Here is a 17,056-nt window from a genome sequence, read left to right on the forward strand (position 1 = left end):
ATACTGCCACATTTATATTGCTTAGTACGTTTTCACTATTAGAGACGATTGGTTTAGGAATCTGGGGGAGATTACTGTCCTGGCGTGCGACACGTTCACTTCCGGTGTAAGTCCGTGTCTGAAAAACGCCGCGTGCACAAGCTACCTATATGCTTTCCACTGAGATCCGAGTTCGACGTCATATGCAGGTGGAGTTCGTTGATTCCCTACTCTTCCCTAAGAGGTTTTCGCCGGTTACTTCGGCGTTCCTCTCCCATCAAAAACCAACGTTTGTTTAAAAAAAAAAAAAAATTAAAGTCTGTTTACGAGCCAAGTGACCCATCAGAGCCGGAGCTTACCCCGACTTCTGTAGCATGAAGCGACTAGGAGTATTTCTTTCTAGATGGGATGCCAGTCCATCGCATTAAATTCACCGGTATCCATTTATACACCTGGGTGGAGAGAGGCACTGTGAGAGAAAAGTGTCTTGCCCAAGAACACAACACAATGTCCCCGGCCAGGACCCGAACCCGGACCACTTGATCCGGAGTCGAGCGCACTAACCATGAGGCCACCGCGACATTTGCTTGGATTTCTCTTAATTACATGTTCTTTTGATTTGATTTGTAGTCCCCCAATTAGTGGAGCACTTACGCTCACCAAAAATAGCAAGTTGTGTTGCATTCCAATCTCTCTAACAAATGTGGCCGGCTTGTCGTGATATCTTAAAGAAGGCTTATGTCATATGAGGCCGCGTTTATTTCGCAAAACAGCCATAACTGAAAAAGAAGTTTGTCAAATGCTGGACATTCAGATACAAAAAGGACTACGTGGAGAACCCCTAAGGAGCACTGAAGATGCCCAATGTTGACCGAGACGAAAGTTGTCCAATTCTTACAATTCATCTTCGATTAGCCACAAAACAGAACATAAACGTGATAGTTTATTCTACTTTCGAATCTCAATTTGGGACCAATGCGGGATATTTACAACCAAATAACTTAGTTATACAACGACATGTACAGTGTCCGACTTTTTCTGAACAGTTCTGTACGTACAAAAGTAAGTTAACATTTTTCGTTCATTTAAATAATACGTCGCGCATGCTTTCAAAAAGTTATCCCGTACGATGGCCTAAAGCCCGGCTAACAAGACAACCTTTTTGGCACGGACCCGTTTGAGTTTGGTCGCGGTGCCTAAAAAATTTATGGCACGACACCCTCCATTTTTGTCGTGTAAGTGGGAAATGTTCGTGGCACGAGTTTCCCAAAACGTACGGGTGCCGAGACTACCTACGACATGGTCTCGGCACCCGTACGTTTTGGTGCACCCGTGTCACGAACATTATTTTTCCATTTACACGCAAAAATGGAAGGTGCCCGGGCCGTAAATTTTAGGCGCCGGGGGCAAATTCAAAAGGGTATTGTGTCAAAAGGTTGTCGTGTAAACCGGGTTAAAGATTTGCTCGATTTTCAATTGAAATTATCAAAAGGCTAAAAAATTAAACACGTGTGTTCCTGGGACTAAAAACAAAGCCCAAAATTTACTAACAAATAATAAAGAACAGAATTTTCAAATTAAAACTCTTATAGTAAATGTCCTTACAGCCTGTGATTTTTTCATTGAGTGCCATAAAAGCAAAGAAATCACTTTATCCAATCACAAGAGACGCTGACATTAATATGAACCAATCACAACACAAAGCAGTGAATTGGCGCTAACTAAGTGCGGGTTAATTTGATTGGCTGAAAAAAATGGTCTGAAATTTTCTAGCCAACCACCATCTGAAGCGCAATGTTCAGTACCAACCCAAAGCAATCGCGACATTTGACATTCAATTGAATGCTGCTCTACTGTACAGGTTTTAAACCACATTATGACATAGACATCCTATATGAAAGATCATGGCCAAGCAAATAGTGGAGTTTTTTGACAAGCGAACGTAAAGGATCACGTAATTAGAGAAAATTTAAAACAATCATGCGTAATGTTTAAGACATTCTTTGTGAGACCAACCAAAGACACCCAGAGGTTGATTTAGATCTCATATTAGTGAGGTGCCCTTCCAAGATTAGTGTTTTCAAAGAATTCCCTTCAAATAATGGCTAGGGGGAGGGGAGAGGAATCTCTGTGGTCCCCTCCCCTATGCCTGTTGCTGACTCTATCTTCTTGTTGAGATCTTCGCATCTGACATCCACCAGCAGCTTACTTGAAGGGAATAGAAACTCTTTTGACATTTATCCGTTAGTTTTCCCTATTCCTGATGTTCTTTCTCGATCTTCAGCGGGACTGAAGTAACCACCTGACTTTCAAACACAAATCGTTTTACTCTTCTGAACACAAACAGGAAGATGAACAGAATTGAGAGATACTGAATCCAAGCCATCTTGATAAGCTGCCAGAAGCCTGGCCGGTACCTTTGTTTGGAGTTAAGAATGTGCCATCAAAAGAAAGACGAAGAAAGAAAAGAGAAAGGGAATGAAACTTGTGAAATTTTTAACAGGGTTTGTTCTTGTTTTGGAATAATTTGAGGATTTTGAAAGGCATGCTTCCTTTAAAGTGGTACTATGATAAAAAAAAATTCCTTTTTTCCTTTGGATTTCAAAACTATGTTAACTAAACACTAACTGACCCAAGTTTTAAGTTCTGATTTTAAAAAGACACCTGTTTATTTTAACTGGAATTTTCTTATTTGTTGGTCCACCATTATTAACTTTGAAATCTTGAGAGAGCTGGGTTGAGGAGAAAATGACGTCAAAGACTCACTGCTTTAAGAATGCAATGCGTGTGTATGCGTCCAAATTAATATGCAGCACGGGAGTTTCAGGCTTTCAGACTTTTAAACCCGTGTTTTTCATATATAATAAATTGCGTTTACACGCTGAAATTTTAAGCTGGTGAGTAAATGACATCATTTTCTCTAGATCCAACCCTCCGAGGTCCAATCGGCCAGTTTTGAACGTGAGTAATGGCGGACCATGAAATCCAAAACTTACACTCAAAACAAACAGCCTTTGGATAAAACTCAAAGCGCAAAATTTTGCCAGTTAGGTGTTAAGCGAACACACTTTCAAAATCTGAAGGAAAAAAGGAAATGATTTTTTGATCATAGTACCACTTTAAGGTCTCTGTGAAGTGCAAGATCAAACCAATGCAATGCTAAGATTTGACCTGAATTAGGCTAAGTTGAATCAGATAGGAAACACTCACCTGTGGGCCTACCGAAGGTGTAAAGTTTCACCAACGGATGGCTATTAGAAACACACAATATCTTCAGATAAACAAAACTTTAAAAACTCTACACGATGCTGTACAACATGGCGGGTCTTTCTCTCTAGTCATACCCATAACTCCGCAATTACATAGGTCCACATAGCAAATTTGTAAGACACTACAGAAAGGTATCCTGTAAAGTATGTGAAAAAGGGATAGGGCTTGCCTGTAATTTTGGCAATTACCGTAAGCTCTCTGCAAGCCCACATATTCTTTAGGAGCCAACAGGAGGAAACAAATGCACAAGATTTCGAAGGGGAACACCGTTCTTGACAGCATTAAAGAACCAAAAAGTGCTAAGCTTGATAGGAGTTCTATCTAGTATCATAGGATGCTTGAGGCAATAATTTCAAGGATTCCAATCAACAATTTTCAAGGCCCTTAACAGCTTTGAATTTAAAGTAAGAAGTCCATGGAATTTCAAGGTGCACATCATGCACTCTTTCTAACAAAAATACAGCTAACGTTATCGTTTTGAATTCCTTTCAAAGATGATTGCCTTTCTAAGGTGTTCAAAGGATACATTATCGTCTCTTCTGGATAAAACACAGTCCCTTTTAAAATGAAGGGTTGTCCTGATGCACGTCCACCAGACCACAATGGGTGACGCGAGATGTACTCTGTGGTAACTAGAAACAAAAATATAACAGGCTATTCCAGCTGTACTAAGGATGATGAAAGCCAGTAAGGACTAAATCGTATCCATGATAAAGTAGAACGTTTGGCAAAAATTAGATAATCAGTCCAAAGAGATACCCATTCAACATGGCTAGTACCTAGACTAGTTTCTACAACATGAAGTTGTCATCAGCAACAGCTTCTTATTGCAGCTTCCTTCAGGCACATGTCTTCCTATACTTACAAGCTAATCTTAGTTTGTTTTTTTATATTTTTGTTGTGCAAAATAGTGAATACCGGTAGTTTTAACCCAGGAGTCACATCATAATTAAGTGTTGTGCAATAATTATTGATTGCTATTGGTCGATTCTAGAACGAGTTTCAATAGAGTGTCGTAAAACCAAAACAAAAAGGACCGAGACAATCCAGTAAACCATTCAAAACTCAAAGTAATTACACACAAAGCGCAGGAAAATGTGCACGCGTGAGCCGCAATTGGTTTTGGTTTCACTTCTGATTGGTTGAAAAAGTGGCACAAGAACTTTGAACCAATCACTGAGTGAAGTAATGCAAAACCAAAGCAATTTGCTAATTAATTTCGACACTCAATTGAAAACCGCTCTATAACATCACGACTTCTTTGACCAATCACATTAACAACCAGAGTACTTATAACATCTACTGACGTTACACAAATCACTTGACTCTAAAGATGACTTTTGCTCAGATTGTCAAAACGTCAATCAGTGTCATCCTAAACAGTTCTTCTTAGGAATACACTCACCCAGATGATCACACTTCAATTAATTATGATTTGTTGTCCACCTGTTTAAATTGTTTGGTTGATACAAATCACATTCTATTTGTGCCCTTCCCTAGATAATTATGTGCCCTGTGTATAACTGTGGTCAGACTGTAGATGCATCCTCCCCACCACTAACAAACCAATTCATACCATTTCGCTGGATGTAACTGGTGAAAACATCATACAAATTGTATGCTTCAACCTTGGAACTTGTGCCATCAATAACAGAAGTCTAAAATAAACAAGGCAACGTTGCAAAATTAACAATCTCAAGACATTATTTCAAGACTAAAAAGAAAACACACGCTTTGATGCTATTAAAATTTCTGTGTCCTAAATAAAGTGTTCTTCATCTCTCCAAAGGAAAGAAAGCATATCTGTATTTTTGCAATATTCAGAGGATAACAACTTACATTATAGATTGTGTGAGTTCCTTTATGAGGCAATGGTCCAGATTGTTGCAATCTGAGTTTTCCAACAGTAGAAAACTCTGCACCAGCCAGAGGAGACGAGTGGTGTATGTATGCTATGCTCTCCATCTGAAGGCTTACATATTTCTGAAAAAAATGATAATTATACCCAGGGCTGTTGAATTGATACAAATTGAATATAACAAGTTACTAAAAAGTACCAACAGACGTATTCATGAATTCATAAATTCGTCTCTTCGTTGTGGTAATATTTTTCTTATACCTATGTAAGGCAACTTGTCTGAAGGTCAATGGACCTTCCATTTCCAATCATTAAAATAGCATCAGTGGTCTGTGAATGGAAAGTGACAGTAATGGGGACATCATTGAGGATAAAATTACATTTTTTCATACACTTGTCTCCACGTTTTCAGCAAACTTTAGATTCCCCGGAAAACATTACAGACAAAATGTAAGGAAAATTTGAAAATGCTACTAAGTGACTTTAGGCTAAAGTTGGTCCACCCAAATCAATAATTATTAGTACCACCCTTTCCCATGAACTTTCTTTTCCCAATTTATAAATTTTTCAGAGGTAAAATTCTCCAATAAAATTTCAGATCCCTATAAATTTTGTTGCCTTGCCCACTAGTCAAGATGGCCATTCAAACCACAATGAGGTCTATTAATAACCCAGATTCTGTGTGGCCAATATGAAACCTACCCCTTCAACTTACCTGGAGTGCCGTGATCAGGAAAAAAGGGAAAGGGAATTTCACTTACATGAAGTTGGTAATCAAATATTAGCAGGAGCTGTACAGAGTGTATGGCTTCTGAGTCAGTAAGAGGGATCTCAATGTTAAAGTTAAGGTGGTCATATTTTCCATCCAAGTTGTCATCACTTTCCCAAGACTGAAAACAGAGAAATGAATGAATAATTATAATGTTAGTGCTGGGCAAGCATCTGACCGTTTAGATACTAGTATAAGCCAAATAAATAGTGCTTTCTTTGTTTGTATGTGAGGCTGTTGTTCCTGGTATGCCCCAAGTGCACGTGGAGTGGACAAAATGGGATTATTCGTATTGCAACAACACCTATCAATCAATTGAAGCTATGATCCTCGCAGTTATGAACGCAATTTTTGCAATTGCATAAAAAAGCCTGAAAAATTCAGGACTTCAACGGGGTTTGAACTCGTGACCATGCAATACTGGTGCGACGCTCTAACCAACTGAGCTATATATGAAGCGACTGACGTTGGGAGCTGGTCATTTGTGGGTTCCAATGTTCCCATGAGGAATGAATCAACGATGAAATGATATATGAAATGGATCATATATGAACTGCGGATATGAAATCAAGTGAAGCTATGATCCTCGCAGTTATGAACGGGGTTCAAATCCCATTGAAGTCCTGAATTTTTCAGGCTTCTTTACGCAATTGCAAAAATTGCGTTCAAACTGCGAGGATCATAGCTTCACTTGATCACAAGTATTTACCTAACCATACACAATGACATGATCTCAAAACTTTAAATATAGCATAATGAAACACACAAGGCTCTCAAAAATGCATTTAAAGGTTCATACCACACCATTACAGGTAAGCTGATGTTTGTTCAGGTCACTCACCTTAATGAGTGGAATCCTCAGCCTTTCCTGCAAGAGCTGATTAAAATTTTGAAAGGTGCTGTATGCCAAAAATGACCCTGGGGTATTCCCCTGTAGAACCAAGAGGATCTCATGTTTGAATCTCACATCGGGCTGTTCTCTGTAAAAACTCTCTTTGAGCCAGAAACCTGAAATTTAAAAGATCAGCGAAATTTCGAAAAAAATCACGAAATGCTATTGCCAGAAACCATTTACAGCAATATTACCATGAGTAACGAAGGCGATGATGAGAGGTGGTATAAATGTCAAAACGATGACAAAGAATTGAAAAAGAGTAGCTCTGCTACATATATGAGTCTTGTACTTCTGATGAACAGGATGGGAATGCACTTCGTACATCACCATGGTGGAAGAAAATAGTCAAAACATTCATACCAACGGAGATAAACAATCACAAACAGAAATTCGCGCTACATTTTTTTTCCTCCTTGGCGCTATTTGAGCCCGCGATTGAGGGCCAAACTGGACTTAAGGGGAGAGGGGAAGAGAAAGGTCTTTTTACTCCGACGTTTTGGAATCAGGTTCCTAAATAATGAGTATCGACTGAAGTTATGATAAGGGTGTCATTACCAATATGTTACGTCGAGAGATTTCCTTTTTTTCTTGATTTGATAGCAATTATGTTCCTTCCTGACTACTCTCCATCAAGTCAAATGGGCTTGTCCAGTCTCCTTTACTTTACCACGTCCAATATGGCGAAGCTTGATCAAGATCAATGATTTTATAATCGCAAGTGATGGCCCAGGCTTTAAATTCTTCTCCAATTGTGAAAATCTGGCAAGACGATGAAAATTTTGCTAACAAAGTGGCGCGATTGTGCTGTGAGCATTTCAAGAAATTAGGCAAGAAAGGAAAACCACAAGAGAAACATGAGTGGACACTTTTGGCCGCCATTGTACTCGTGCGAGAAGAAGGTTAGATGTAACAACTACCTTTTGTTTTCATGTTTTCCCCTCTACCTTTTTTAGTTCCTAACTCTTCAAGACTTGCTCAAGGCTAAGAGAGTACTGTTTTGCTCGAACTAAGACGGCTGTAGGTAGCCGCTCGAGATAGACCTACTGTCTGATCAGACAGTAGGTCATGTCACGACATGTTGGATATTTAAGTTTGACTTCCTTATGGTTTTTTTAGAAGTGTTGCACTCTTGCTACCATTTTTTGGCCCTGTTCACTGAGCTCACTCAGCACCAAACCTAATTTTCCTCTGTCAGAATGTGTCATGGATGTCGTTGCCATGGGAACAGGTTCAAAATGCATTGGAAGAAGCCACATGAGTGGTCAGGGTAGGTATGGTATGTTTGAGCCATGTCTGGGTTAATAGACTGTTAGCAGTCCCCTTTAAGTCAGTCAAACCACCCCCTTTTCAGCCCACTTGCGCAACTAAGGCACATGGTTCAAATGACTTAGAAGTGACTGCTAGCAGTCTACCACATTAAGGATTGCGCCCTTAAGGATAGTGTGGTTTGGATTACCACTACAATTTTGTTTAAAATGGACATTTTAAGTAAAAGCATAGATTAGTGATACCAAAATATCCCTCCAAAATATGGCACTACTTTAAGTTACTGCATTGTTTCAGTTCAAACACCATCCATAAAACTCATTGAAGTGGAAAAAAAAACAAGGCACTGTGACTTAAAGTACAGCCCAAGGAAATGAGGTTGGTAAGATATCCTGTCTTTGCATGTATTTTTTGGTAATCAAATTGCATGGGAAAGCACTCTTTGATGTAAGCAGGGTAGTTCTGTAGAACACAGCACACACAATTGACCAATCATTGCATATCTATTATCTGAGCAGTACAAAAAATAGAGATAATTCTCTCCACGATTGTGCACTTTAGCATGGAAGATATGGCAGCCTCTTGAAATAACAACAACAGCAACACAACAACATAAAATTTTATTTGTACGCTACTAAGAATTTTCTATTATAATTTGTCCCCCCAAGTATAGTGAAGCTAATCGAGTCGAATGGAACAGTAGTAAAATAGTTTTATTAATCTATTTACATTGTTTGAAATTACAAAGAAGTTAATTATTAATATGAATCCCTTGAATTTTTATTTCTTGTGTCCTGTCTTTTACATGTTTTTGTAGGAAACATTTTAAATGACAGTCATGCTGAAGTTATTGCTAGGAGAGGTTTCCTCAGGTGAAAGACGACATTCCTCTCCACATAATTTGCTACAGATAGCCTGGGTAGCAAACACTAAAAGGGGACGGAAAGAGGGAGCTAAAGCAAGTACTAAAATGGAAGGGGGCTCCTTTTGCCAATCCCCTTCCATTTCAGCACTCACTCTACCTCCCTCCTTCCCCCACTTTATAGCACTTTCTACCCAAGCTGCATGTAGCTACAGACGGCTCCAAAACATTTGAATTTCCTGCTGAATTATCAAAACGATTACTTTGCATCAGAATAGCAGTCAGAACAAAATAACCAAGATAAACTTAATGCCCCTTTGATGTTTCCTCAAGAGGGGCCCTTCAGCGTTAATGAAACAAATCATACGGTTAAACATAAACTTTAATAATAATGGAACTTGTATAGTGCTCAGTAAACCCTAACCCTTTGTAAGTGTAAGACGAGGTACAAAATCCTAAACTGACATTTTAATAACACGTACAAGCATTGAACAATGAGCTTGGGGGTTTTCGGTTTTCCAAATTCATTTCACTCCATTAAAAGTCTCTGATGCTTCCTGCTCACACTATTCATGTGGGAATGCTTGCAACTCAGGCTAGGAATGGCCATGAGGTAAAGCTGGTAAAGTCTCTTCAGGTTGCAGACTTCCTCTTCAAGGTTTTAAGATCATCATTACTCTAATAGTAATCAATGAAAAGCCTGAAAATTCAGGGTTGAATGGTATTTGAACCTGACCTCGGCTCTACCAACTGAGGTAATCAAGCCTGAACTGCAATCATCTATAAAAGTAAACATCTTGACATGCTTCTTTACACAGTTCAAATAATTAACCATTACAATCTTTCAGACATGAAGTCTTCTTACTTCCTCCTATTGGTTTTGTTCTAGGTACCTCTACCAACAGTTGCAGTATGCCTACGACGGACAGCATAGCATTTTTGTTTACAAAGAAGACATAAATGTTTGTTCTTTACAAATTGGAGTATCCTTCCATCTCTTTACTTCCCATACACCTTGTAAGTATTATGAAAGAATAAGCTTTGTCAAGGCCATTGTAAATAATTATCACTTTCTAGTAGCAAGTAAAGTAGCTCTAGGTGTATCTAACTTGATTAATAATTTCTATTTATGCAGCATTTAGTCAATAAAATAGCCATGACTTTGCTGCTTAATACATCTTGAAAAAAAGAAAAAAGAAAAAATGGGCTTAATAATTATTAACCTGTACCTCAGTCTAGCGTGGTGGGTAAATGATTAATTTAGTATGCTAGACTGGATTAAGATTTTTCCAAAGAAGAAACAACCTGCCTCCCAGTTAATTAATTAGACCGAAATAAAGTCCAGTCTTCTTTGTCAAGTTTCATATTTTGCTGTCATCTTTCCTCTAGGTGGTGACGCATCTATCTTCCCAAAAGAAGGGGAAGATGATGACACTTTGATTGTCTCACAGAGTGTCGAACAAAGCCTTGGACCTTCAAAGAAACATCATCATGATGACCATGACAGCGAGACAAATCTCCGAAAGAAAATTTGTTCTGAAAGGGGAAGAACCTGTAATTCAACAAGGGATCAAGTTATGAGTCATGACCTTCAAGGAAATCTTGATCAGTTTGAAGAGAATCATGAATTGATTTACCAGTATTCAAAGGATTTATACAGGACTGGTGCAAAGTGTGTACCAGGAGGCAAACAAGACCCACTTCAATCAGGACTAGGTTATCACACTGTTGGTGTTTTGCGCACTAAGCCAGGGCGTGGTGATCCTACATTGTCAATGTCGTGTAGTGACAAGATAATGAAATGGATTGTTCTTGGTTGCCAGGGAGCATTAGTGTCCTATTTTATGGACTCTCCTGTTTTTTTCTCCTCAATTGTGGTTGGCAAATGCCCATACAATGCTGCTGCCATGAGAAGAGCTATCTGTGAACGTGCTCTCTCTTTGACTAGGGATTTGAATGGTAGTACTGGTGTACACTTACCCAGGATTTTTCAGGCTGATGTTATGTTTGAATATAGCAAAAGAACATTGTTGGAGCGAAGGTCACCGGAGAAGGATTGTCAGAGTAAAGCATCACCTTCTTGTTCATGTATGTGTCAGTTTAGGGGCTGTATTTTTGACCCCGACTCACAATAATTATTATTGAGTACTTTGTCAAATTTTCTTGTCTGTTTATCTCTCAAATCACTACCAAGGAGGGATCAATTTGCCAAACCTCACCTACTTTCTACACTTGTTAGAAATATTGAAAGGAACATGAAGGGAAACCAACATTATAATTTTTCTCCTAGTTTTTTCCTGTTGTCAACTTGCGTTTCCCGAAAGATTGTGGTGGTCTATTGCAGATGTTAAGCGTTGTTGATTGCTCAAAATCAGGCTTTGTCTTTACTTGTCGCTTAGGCCATTTTAGATACCGGACTGCTCTGTCTGTGATTTTGTGAAAAAGCCAAATTCAAAAGAAAGTTGCCTACTGCAGTTTAAAGCCATGTACTCTCATAGTACACACCCAAGCCAAAAACAATAAGACTAAAACAATAGGACTGCTTTCATTACCAAACAACAGCGAGAGCTGGTTTGAAGAAATCCCTTACAGTAGTTCCATTTTAAATTTGGATCAATCTCCTTCAGCCATCATCTGGATAAAAGATCCCAAGTGGCATGAAGTTTCAGTGGCTGGCCTTAGACAAGGTGTCACCAAGAAGAACCTCTCTTCATCAAAAGCAAGGTATTCATTCCTCCCTTCGACCAAGTTTCAAGGCTGAAGTCAATTTGAAGTTTTGACATACTCGTGTTGGGGGGTTGGGTAGCAATATCTCAGTGACAAATCTCAACCTTGTAGATAGCAAAGCCAATCTTAGATGATTGGGTGACTCCTTTTCATGCACCTGACCTCTGGCTTGCAAGGCATATATTTATGTTTTTGTAAAAACCTTTTTTTTGTCCAGGGTATGCATAAGTAAGACCAGTTTATTTGAAGCATTTAAAGCCCTTGTCCGTAACATACAGGATGACAAACTTCCACCATCCTTGAGGTAATGCTTTTAACTGTAATAATAATTATTGCACAGGTTGTACCAGTAAATTCTGTTTGAAAAAGCTCAAGGCTCACCTTCAATGACACCATCCTAAAGGCATAATGATATTATTAAAAAAAAGTATCCAGCAAATAGAAGCTTGAACTTGCTTACATGATAAATGTAAGGATTGGGGGTGTGCTTTACAGGAGGGGGGATTCTTGATTCAGCAAAAAGAGATTTGGGTGAAGACCATGAAGGACTGGATCAAGCCACCTTTGGCTTTTGCCTGAGGTAAAGAAACAAGAAAAAACAACCTCCATCCCAGACAAAGAATAAGCAGCGATACCATTTCATGACTTCTAAATCAGGCTAGATGGGATTGTAATTCCTTGCAATTCTATCCCTGGACCAAACAGCATTAACTTGAAATCTCCTCTAGTTTTCTGACATTGTTGCCTGGCAGTCACACCAGATACTAAGTTTAGGTTATTAATATATATATATTTATTGTTACACTAAACAGCTCACATGCACACATGCTTTGTTTTTTGTTTAGAAAAAAGCAAATAACGACTTACAGAGAAGCTAAAAGAGGAGCTCCAACCTATAACATTGCCAGAGCCAAGTTCATGGCAACCTTTCCTTCTTGGTGTCTAAAGCCTGAGGAACTCTTGGAATTTGCATGAGGTTAAATAATAAGCACTTAATGACTGGCCCCAAGGGAAACAGTGAGTTTTGTTTCCCCGAGACCCTCAATGTTCCCCGAGGCGAAGCCGAGGGAAACATTGAGGTCGAGGGGAAACAAAACTCACTATTTCCCGAGGGGCCAGTCATTAAGTGTTTTGTTATACCTCCCAACTCAAAATAGAACAATACACAGATAAAAATTATTTGCTTGACATTGGCTGGCGTACAGATTTGCTGCCGTTTCAAAGGTGCACGACCTGATCACGTGTGAGTCGAAAGTTCAAGTTGTTGTTGCCCTAGGGCCTCATGAAGTTTTGACCAATGACACGTGACACATTCTCCTCCAATCAGAAAACATATTTGAGTTGGGAGGTATAACAAGGTTTTTTGTACAACTGTGTTAAATTGACAGAATAAACATTCATTTGTGTGCCAAAATTGGAACTCCATTGTCTTAAGTGTCTACAGCCTAACAGATCATTTTACTCATGTAATCAGCGGGTCACCTCGCAGCTCTTACAAGGTCTCACCTGATTGGAGACCACCCTTGAGGTTTAACAAAACAACAAATAACAGAAACAATGGACCCTAGGCCTAAAACAAAAAGGGCTGCAACTCTATCCTCTAGGGTCCATTGTTTCTGTTATTTGTTCTTTTGTTAAACCTCAAGGGTGGTCTCCAATCAGGTGAGACCTTGTAGGAGCTGCGAGGCTACCGTAATCAGCTGCCAAATTGATGTACTAAAACAAAAGGAAATTTGACTCCCTGAAAGTTGATTATCAGTAGGTACACCAAGGTGGCTGCTGTCACGTCATGTGAAAGCAATCTGTCCTAAGACAGCGGAGTTGAAACAGGCAAACCAACCTTATCAATATCTAGCAACAAATCTTGTGATGTCTCTCTGATGAGTTTATGCTTTTAATGGCATTTGTAAATAAGGAGATAAAAATGACAATTACAGTGAATGTCTTGTCTTGACTCAATTAACTCTGGTGGGTTTCTGTATTTACAAAGGCTGTCTGTAGCAATTTTTCCCGTCCAAAACAATGACGCTATACTTCCATTTAACACTATTTGTGGCAATACTTTGGCGTTTTGTAGTCATGTAATACCTGTACTTCAACATATGCACAATTACTGTTACATTCAGCGAACAGAAAACCTGAGAAATTAATTAAGAACCGATTTTAATACTAGTTTGAATCTGCAGCTGATACTTAAGTCCACTGATAATCTAAACAGTCTCCCAAACAAGATAAATGGAGGTAAAGTGAAAGGCAACGTAAAGATAAATTCACACTTCCAAGATCACATTCCAAAGGTGTTTTCTCCACTGTAGGCAATGTATAAAAAGCCATCTTCATCTTTATGTTCTTCATAGATAGCACCCATTGTTGAACTGAAAAAAAAAGCACAGATTTCTAATAAAAGTGAATTCCTCTAGACATCATGGGGCTACAGTGCAACATGTACATTCATCAAATCAGGGTCATGGTATTTAACCAGGTGTTCTATCTTAGTAAAACAATAATTTTTTTTATTATTACTCCTCACAACTTTCCCCAGGTGTATTTGTCTTCACCAGGGAAAAAGTTTGAGGGGCTGGAGAAACGTTCTAGAAGGGGTGCGGGCTCGTGGGTTGTCAAAGATCATCCATGGATGCACATTGACTGTTGTTTGAGCCACCCCCCAATCATGTTTTGTCATGCAATTGAGAGAAATGGCCAAGGGAGGCTTAGGGAAGGGGGGAGGAGAGAGATTAAAGGGATTGCAAGCATTACCGTATCTGATGCATTCAGAAGTTCTCAATGTACCAGGACACTTAAATTCAGACTGGTCTGCTAACCACAGGACACTGTCAGACTTGCATGGGATAGATTTAAGAGAGAAAACTGGTGGTGGAAGTGCTGATATTCATTAAAGACGTGTTATCTTTGTTTTTACTGGCTGGTTCTAGCAAGAGCATTATTTATCAGAACTTTGAATTTTTCCTCTTTCAAAAAACGCAATACTCGTCAATGGGGGCTTTTCAGGAGTCAATGCGTTAAATCTTGGGTTCTGCTTGGGAAGATTTCTTCTCTCCAATTTTCACCCACCCCTTCCATGAAATAATAATGGATGATTTAAATTGTTACATATGAATGTTATGTAAGTTGCACCATTTCTCATTTTTGTAGACTGCTCACAGTCCCTTCCAAGTCAGTCGAACTGCCTGCTTTAGTCAGTCACGCATGCGAGCCAGAGGGGGAATGGTGATAGAGCCAGATACAGCTCTTCTGTAACCAACGTGTCCAGGATCAGAAAATTTTGCTAATCTAATTAGTGAAAGTGATACAGATGGTTCTACCCTTTTTATTGCTAATGTAATAATTATTAAACACTCAAATAACTACAGTAATGGCATGGGAATATTTATGTGCATGTCTAATTCAATCAACTATTGGGAAAGGAAACTGCAAGTATTTACTTTGAATCTAACGAGCACAGCCATAACATACTTGCCCGATAGGAGAGCTTCGACCGCAAGTTCCTATTCATTTTTGTGTTAGACATTTGAAGGGATAAATGAGCCATATCATGCTTATCCTTCCCCAGGGAAAATCGAAGACAGATTGGCATGGCAATCTGACAAGAAGTAATTAACTCGTCAAAAAATTCTGACAGTGGTCCACAATCCTAAATGCGTCCATAAACAGAAGAGTGTGCAGTCCCTTTTATGTCGCTCTATCACCATTCTCCCCTGGCCTCCACTGCGGGACTGACTAAAGTGGGCGGTTCGACTAACTCAGAAGGGACTGTGAGCAGTCTACATGTTTGAGGCACAAGTCACACAACAAAAAAAGAGAGTTGTCAGACATAGACTACAACAATGCAAAGGGTCCCAGATGTAATGTTGCAGAGTAGGATGGCTGCCACTCCTGTTGTCTTGGAGACAACAAATAGGTTTTCAGTGGAAAGGAAATTTCCTTTATCTAAAGACCCCAACATTCAATTTAAAATTATTTTATCTTGCAAATGCCACAAAACTCTGATGCTTTGATTTCATAAAGTTTTCAGCTTCCCTTCTTCAATGATTTATTTAGAGTATCCTTTAACCCTTTGACAACCAAACCGGCCTAAACCGGTCACACTTATATAGTACTTTACTCTGTCTAATGCCAGACAATTTTACTCGTCAATGGGGAACCCCTTGGAGTCAATGGGCTAAAGAACAATAAAAAATATTATTCCTTTTCTGGTTTTCATTGAGTAAAGCAAATAATATTTCCTATTTTTAGTGTTATTTTAATACATTATAGACAGACAAAGGTGAAATTCTTCTGTTAAAAGCTCTTTTGCATAATTTCATAGGTCGCTGGTTAGGAAATTCTGAACACGTTAATTGCAATAATGCTCACAGTCCCTTCATCTCTCCTCTTTTTTCCCTAAGCTTCTCTCAGCCATTTCTCTTCATTGCATGAGAAAACAAGAAAACACAATTGACTGACATACAAGAGATTGGTATTAGTCTCTGTGTGAGCTACAGAACCAAAAAACAAGTTGGACATGGATGATATGTCAGTGCTCCATTTAAGTGCATTTTTAATGGTAATAAGATTGCCATGCAAAATTGCCCCAATTTTCTTTGTGCAAGAGCATGCAAACTTAATTACAGCATGGTACACACCAGTTTTAACTCAGTGACGTTTAGCAATATTAAATAGGAAGAAAATTCTGCCGTTATTAGAAAGTGATAGAGAAAAAACATCATTAGTAGGCACTATCTTAATTCAAAACGCCTGTACTGGATCCTTATGCATAATAATTATATTGTACGCCTTGCCACAAGTTAGGTGTGTTGCATTAAAAGATAGAGATATAACTCTAGAAGCTCTCCAACTGTTTTGTCGAACAAGACAAGCCAAATCATGAAGTTGCACTGAGTATGACTTAAATACGAAGTGGCGCATCGCCAAGAAACACATGGATGAGTGGTGTCTTTGACAGTTTATTACTTCCTACAAATAAGTGTACATGAAGGGATGTCGTGCAAATTAGCTTGCAAAACGTTCCGGTTTTCATATGTTCAGCAATTTTGCGATCGGAGGTTGTGAAGTCTTTCCAACGCTGACTAAGTGCAAAAAAGTGTGGGATGAGGCAAGTGACGCAGAGTCACTGTTTTTTTTTTTTTTTCCCCCACAACTCGTGCAGTTTCGATTCATCCTAGTGTATTTAGACGAGGTTTAATGTGACATTGAAAACTACAGTAACAACTGCTTTCCAGATTAGAAAAAACCCTGGAATGCGCGTTTCTCACTGTAAACAAACCGAAAATTGAAGAAGAGCCATATATATATATATACTGGTAAAGCTGTTGCGTTGGCAGAATATGAAAAGTTATCACTGGTTGCATCAACGTCTAAACTAATTTTAAGTTGTATCTTTATCTTCAATATTCATTCGAGACAAACCTC

At 38.9% G+C, this 17,056-nt stretch overlaps 3 protein-coding genes across 5 annotated transcripts in view; 1 reads left to right on the forward strand and 2 right to left on the reverse strand.

The window, feature by feature from the left end:
• Window positions 1-904: 904 nt before the first annotated feature.
• Window positions 905-7,195, reverse strand: LOC138022435 (transmembrane protein 231-like). Its single transcript, XM_068869565.1, has 7 exons — window positions 6,963-7,195; window positions 6,718-6,884; window positions 5,869-5,997; window positions 5,089-5,232; window positions 4,826-4,907; window positions 3,776-3,881; window positions 905-2,396 (listed from the first exon to the last, which is right to left on the reverse strand). Exons 1-7 carry the CDS (start codon window positions 7,099-7,101, stop codon window positions 2,234-2,236), a joined length of 930 nt encoding a protein of 309 aa, XP_068725666.1. The 5' UTR covers window positions 7,102-7,195; the 3' UTR covers window positions 905-2,233.
• Window positions 7,196-7,256: 61 nt separating this feature from the next.
• LOC138022434 (tRNA-specific adenosine deaminase 1-like) lies at window positions 7,257-14,003 on the forward strand. Of its 3 annotated transcripts, none has more exons than XM_068869561.1 (8): window positions 7,257-7,670; window positions 7,967-8,038; window positions 8,855-8,909; window positions 9,789-9,916; window positions 10,289-10,987; window positions 11,527-11,623; window positions 11,844-11,930; window positions 12,472-14,003. In XM_068869561.1, exons 1-8 carry the CDS (start codon window positions 7,493-7,495, stop codon window positions 12,599-12,601), a joined length of 1,446 nt encoding a protein of 481 aa, XP_068725662.1. In that variant the 5' UTR covers window positions 7,257-7,492; the 3' UTR covers window positions 12,602-14,003. The 3 variants fall into 3 exon arrangements, with proteins under 3 accessions (XP_068725662.1, XP_068725663.1, XP_068725665.1); XM_068869564.1 differs by having other exon boundaries at window positions 7,497-7,670; window positions 7,888-8,038; XM_068869562.1 differs by lacking the exon at window positions 8,855-8,909 and having other exon boundaries at window positions 7,967-8,042.
• Window positions 13,491-17,056, reverse strand: part of LOC138022436 (gamma-aminobutyric acid receptor-associated protein-like 2) — a 4,276-nt gene continuing 710 nt past the window's right edge. Inside the window, exons 4-5 of the mRNA XM_068869566.1 lie at window positions 17,054-17,056; window positions 13,491-14,001 (exon numbers count right to left, since the gene is read on the reverse strand). The exon at window positions 17,054-17,056 is cut by the window's right edge and continues 91 nt beyond it. Of these exons, the coding sequence (XP_068725667.1) occupies window positions 13,911-14,001; window positions 17,054-17,056 (94 nt within the window). The 3' untranslated portion in view covers window positions 13,491-13,910. The remainder of the gene's footprint in view (window positions 14,002-17,053) is intronic.

The sequence above is a fragment of the Montipora capricornis genome, chromosome 10 (assembly GCF_036669925.1).
Source record: "Montipora capricornis isolate CH-2021 chromosome 10, ASM3666992v2, whole genome shotgun sequence".
Lineage (NCBI taxonomy): Eukaryota > Metazoa > Cnidaria > Anthozoa > Scleractinia > Acroporidae > Montipora > Montipora capricornis.

What these genes read in the sequence shown, in the direction of transcription:
- LOC138022434 (XM_068869561.1), top strand. Translation starts at nt 7,493, where the DNA reads ATGGCCCAGGCTTTAAATTCTTCTCCAATTGTGAAAATCTGGCAAGAC. An exon ending in AAGCCACATGAGTGGTCAGG is followed by an intron (nt 8,039 to 8,854) that starts GTAGGTATGGTA and finishes ATGTTTTTGTAG; the next exon opens with GAAACATTTTAAATGACAGT. An exon ending in CTCTCTTCATCAAAAGCAAG is followed by an intron (nt 11,624 to 11,843) that starts GTATTCATTCCT and finishes TTTTTTGTCCAG; the next exon opens with GGTATGCATAAGTAAGACCA.
- LOC138022435 (XM_068869565.1), bottom strand. Translation starts at nt 7,101, where the DNA reads ATGGTGATGTACGAAGTGCATTCCCATCCTGTTCATCAGAAGTACAAG. An exon ending in TGAGGATTCCACTCATTAAG is followed by an intron (nt 5,998 to 6,717) that starts GTGAGTGACCTG and finishes CTCTGTTTTCAG; the next exon opens with TCTTGGGAAAGTGATGACAA. An exon ending in TATTTGATTACCAACTTCAT is followed by an intron (nt 5,233 to 5,868) that starts GTAAGTGAAATT and finishes CATTTTTTTCAG; the next exon opens with AAATATGTAAGCCTTCAGAT.